Raw genomic sequence first — 1,183 nt, 5'->3', positions numbered from 1 at the left:
ATATAAAATATTTTATTTATTATATTATATATATACACGCATATCCATTCACACTCATTTCACAATCCTAGCCTAGAAGAGACCCACGATATATCAAACTCATATGATTATGATGACTATGATATATTCAAATCAAGATACCCTCAAGAGAAAAGGAAAAAAATTTCAATTTTCAACCCCATCACAATTCAACTATTCTTAGCTTTGAAGTTTGAGCTCAAACTCCAACATTCCAAACTTGCATAGAGATAAAAATCTAATCTTTTAAGATAAAGAGAAAAACAAAAGATAGATTTTTGGTGAGGTGTAAAGAGTAAAAAAAAAAAAACTTTGCAACTCTGTTTTGTTCTTTTTTGTGTGTTAATATGAGTAACTGGTTGGGTTTTTCTCTTACTCCACACTTAAGGATTGATGAAGAATTTGGAAGAGAAAATCAAGAACATGTAGGAGAAGGTGAAGAAAGAGGAACCTATGTTGTTCCTCCTTCTTCTCATCATCATCCTCATCACTTTTCTGTTATGCCTTTGCGTTCTGATGGTTCACTTTGTGTTTCTGATTCCTTTAGACACTCTGTTACACCTCAAGGTATCATTGCATGCCATCATATTTAATAACTATATAGTATTTTTTTATTTGGGTTTATTCATTTTGCATAAACTTGTATATTTCATCTTTTGAAATAGTTTTTTTGTTTTTGTTTTTATTGATTTGTCCTCAAAAGGGTGTTTTTTTTTTTTTTTGTATTTATTTTGCTCTAAACCATTTGCATGTTGCTTGAAATACTTTCTTTTTATGCTCTTTCCTTTGATTCTTGCCTAAAGTATGAAATTTTGCTATGAAAAAAAAATAGTACTCTTTTTTATTGTTTTGGTTTTATGTTTAGACCAATAAAATTTGTATATGATATTTTGATTTTGTGGTGGCAGAATGGAGATATGATAATGCAATAACTGGTGGAAATTCAAATGAAGAAGGACCAAAACTTGAAGATTTTTTGGGATGTTACTCAAATTCTTCACTAGCTGAAACAAAAGTCTTTTGTTCACAACATGACCAAAACCAAAATAGTACTAATTCTAAAATCAATGTTAATGTGGCACCAAGTTTTTGCACTAATAATAACAACACAGAAATTGAAACTAGGGAGAATCTCACAAACCAATCTTCATTGATTCACTCTTTC

General features: G+C 29.7%; 1 protein-coding gene across 1 annotated transcript in view; it reads left to right on the top strand.

The window, feature by feature from the left end:
* LOC101506248 (AP2-like ethylene-responsive transcription factor AIL1) overlaps positions 1–1,183 on the top strand; it is a 4,778-nt gene continuing 3,595 nt past the window's right edge. Inside the window, exons 1-2 of the mRNA XM_073370771.1 lie at positions 1–585; positions 927–1,183. Coding sequence (XP_073226872.1) covers positions 366–585; positions 927–1,183 — 477 coding nt within the window. The 5' untranslated portion in view covers positions 1–365. The remainder of the gene's footprint in view (positions 586–926) is intronic.

This window comes from Cicer arietinum, chromosome 7, assembly GCF_000331145.2.
Source record: "Cicer arietinum cultivar CDC Frontier isolate Library 1 chromosome 7, Cicar.CDCFrontier_v2.0, whole genome shotgun sequence".
Taxonomy (NCBI): domain Eukaryota; kingdom Viridiplantae; phylum Streptophyta; class Magnoliopsida; order Fabales; family Fabaceae; genus Cicer; species Cicer arietinum.
This window is presented reverse-complemented; position numbering and strand designations above follow the sequence as displayed.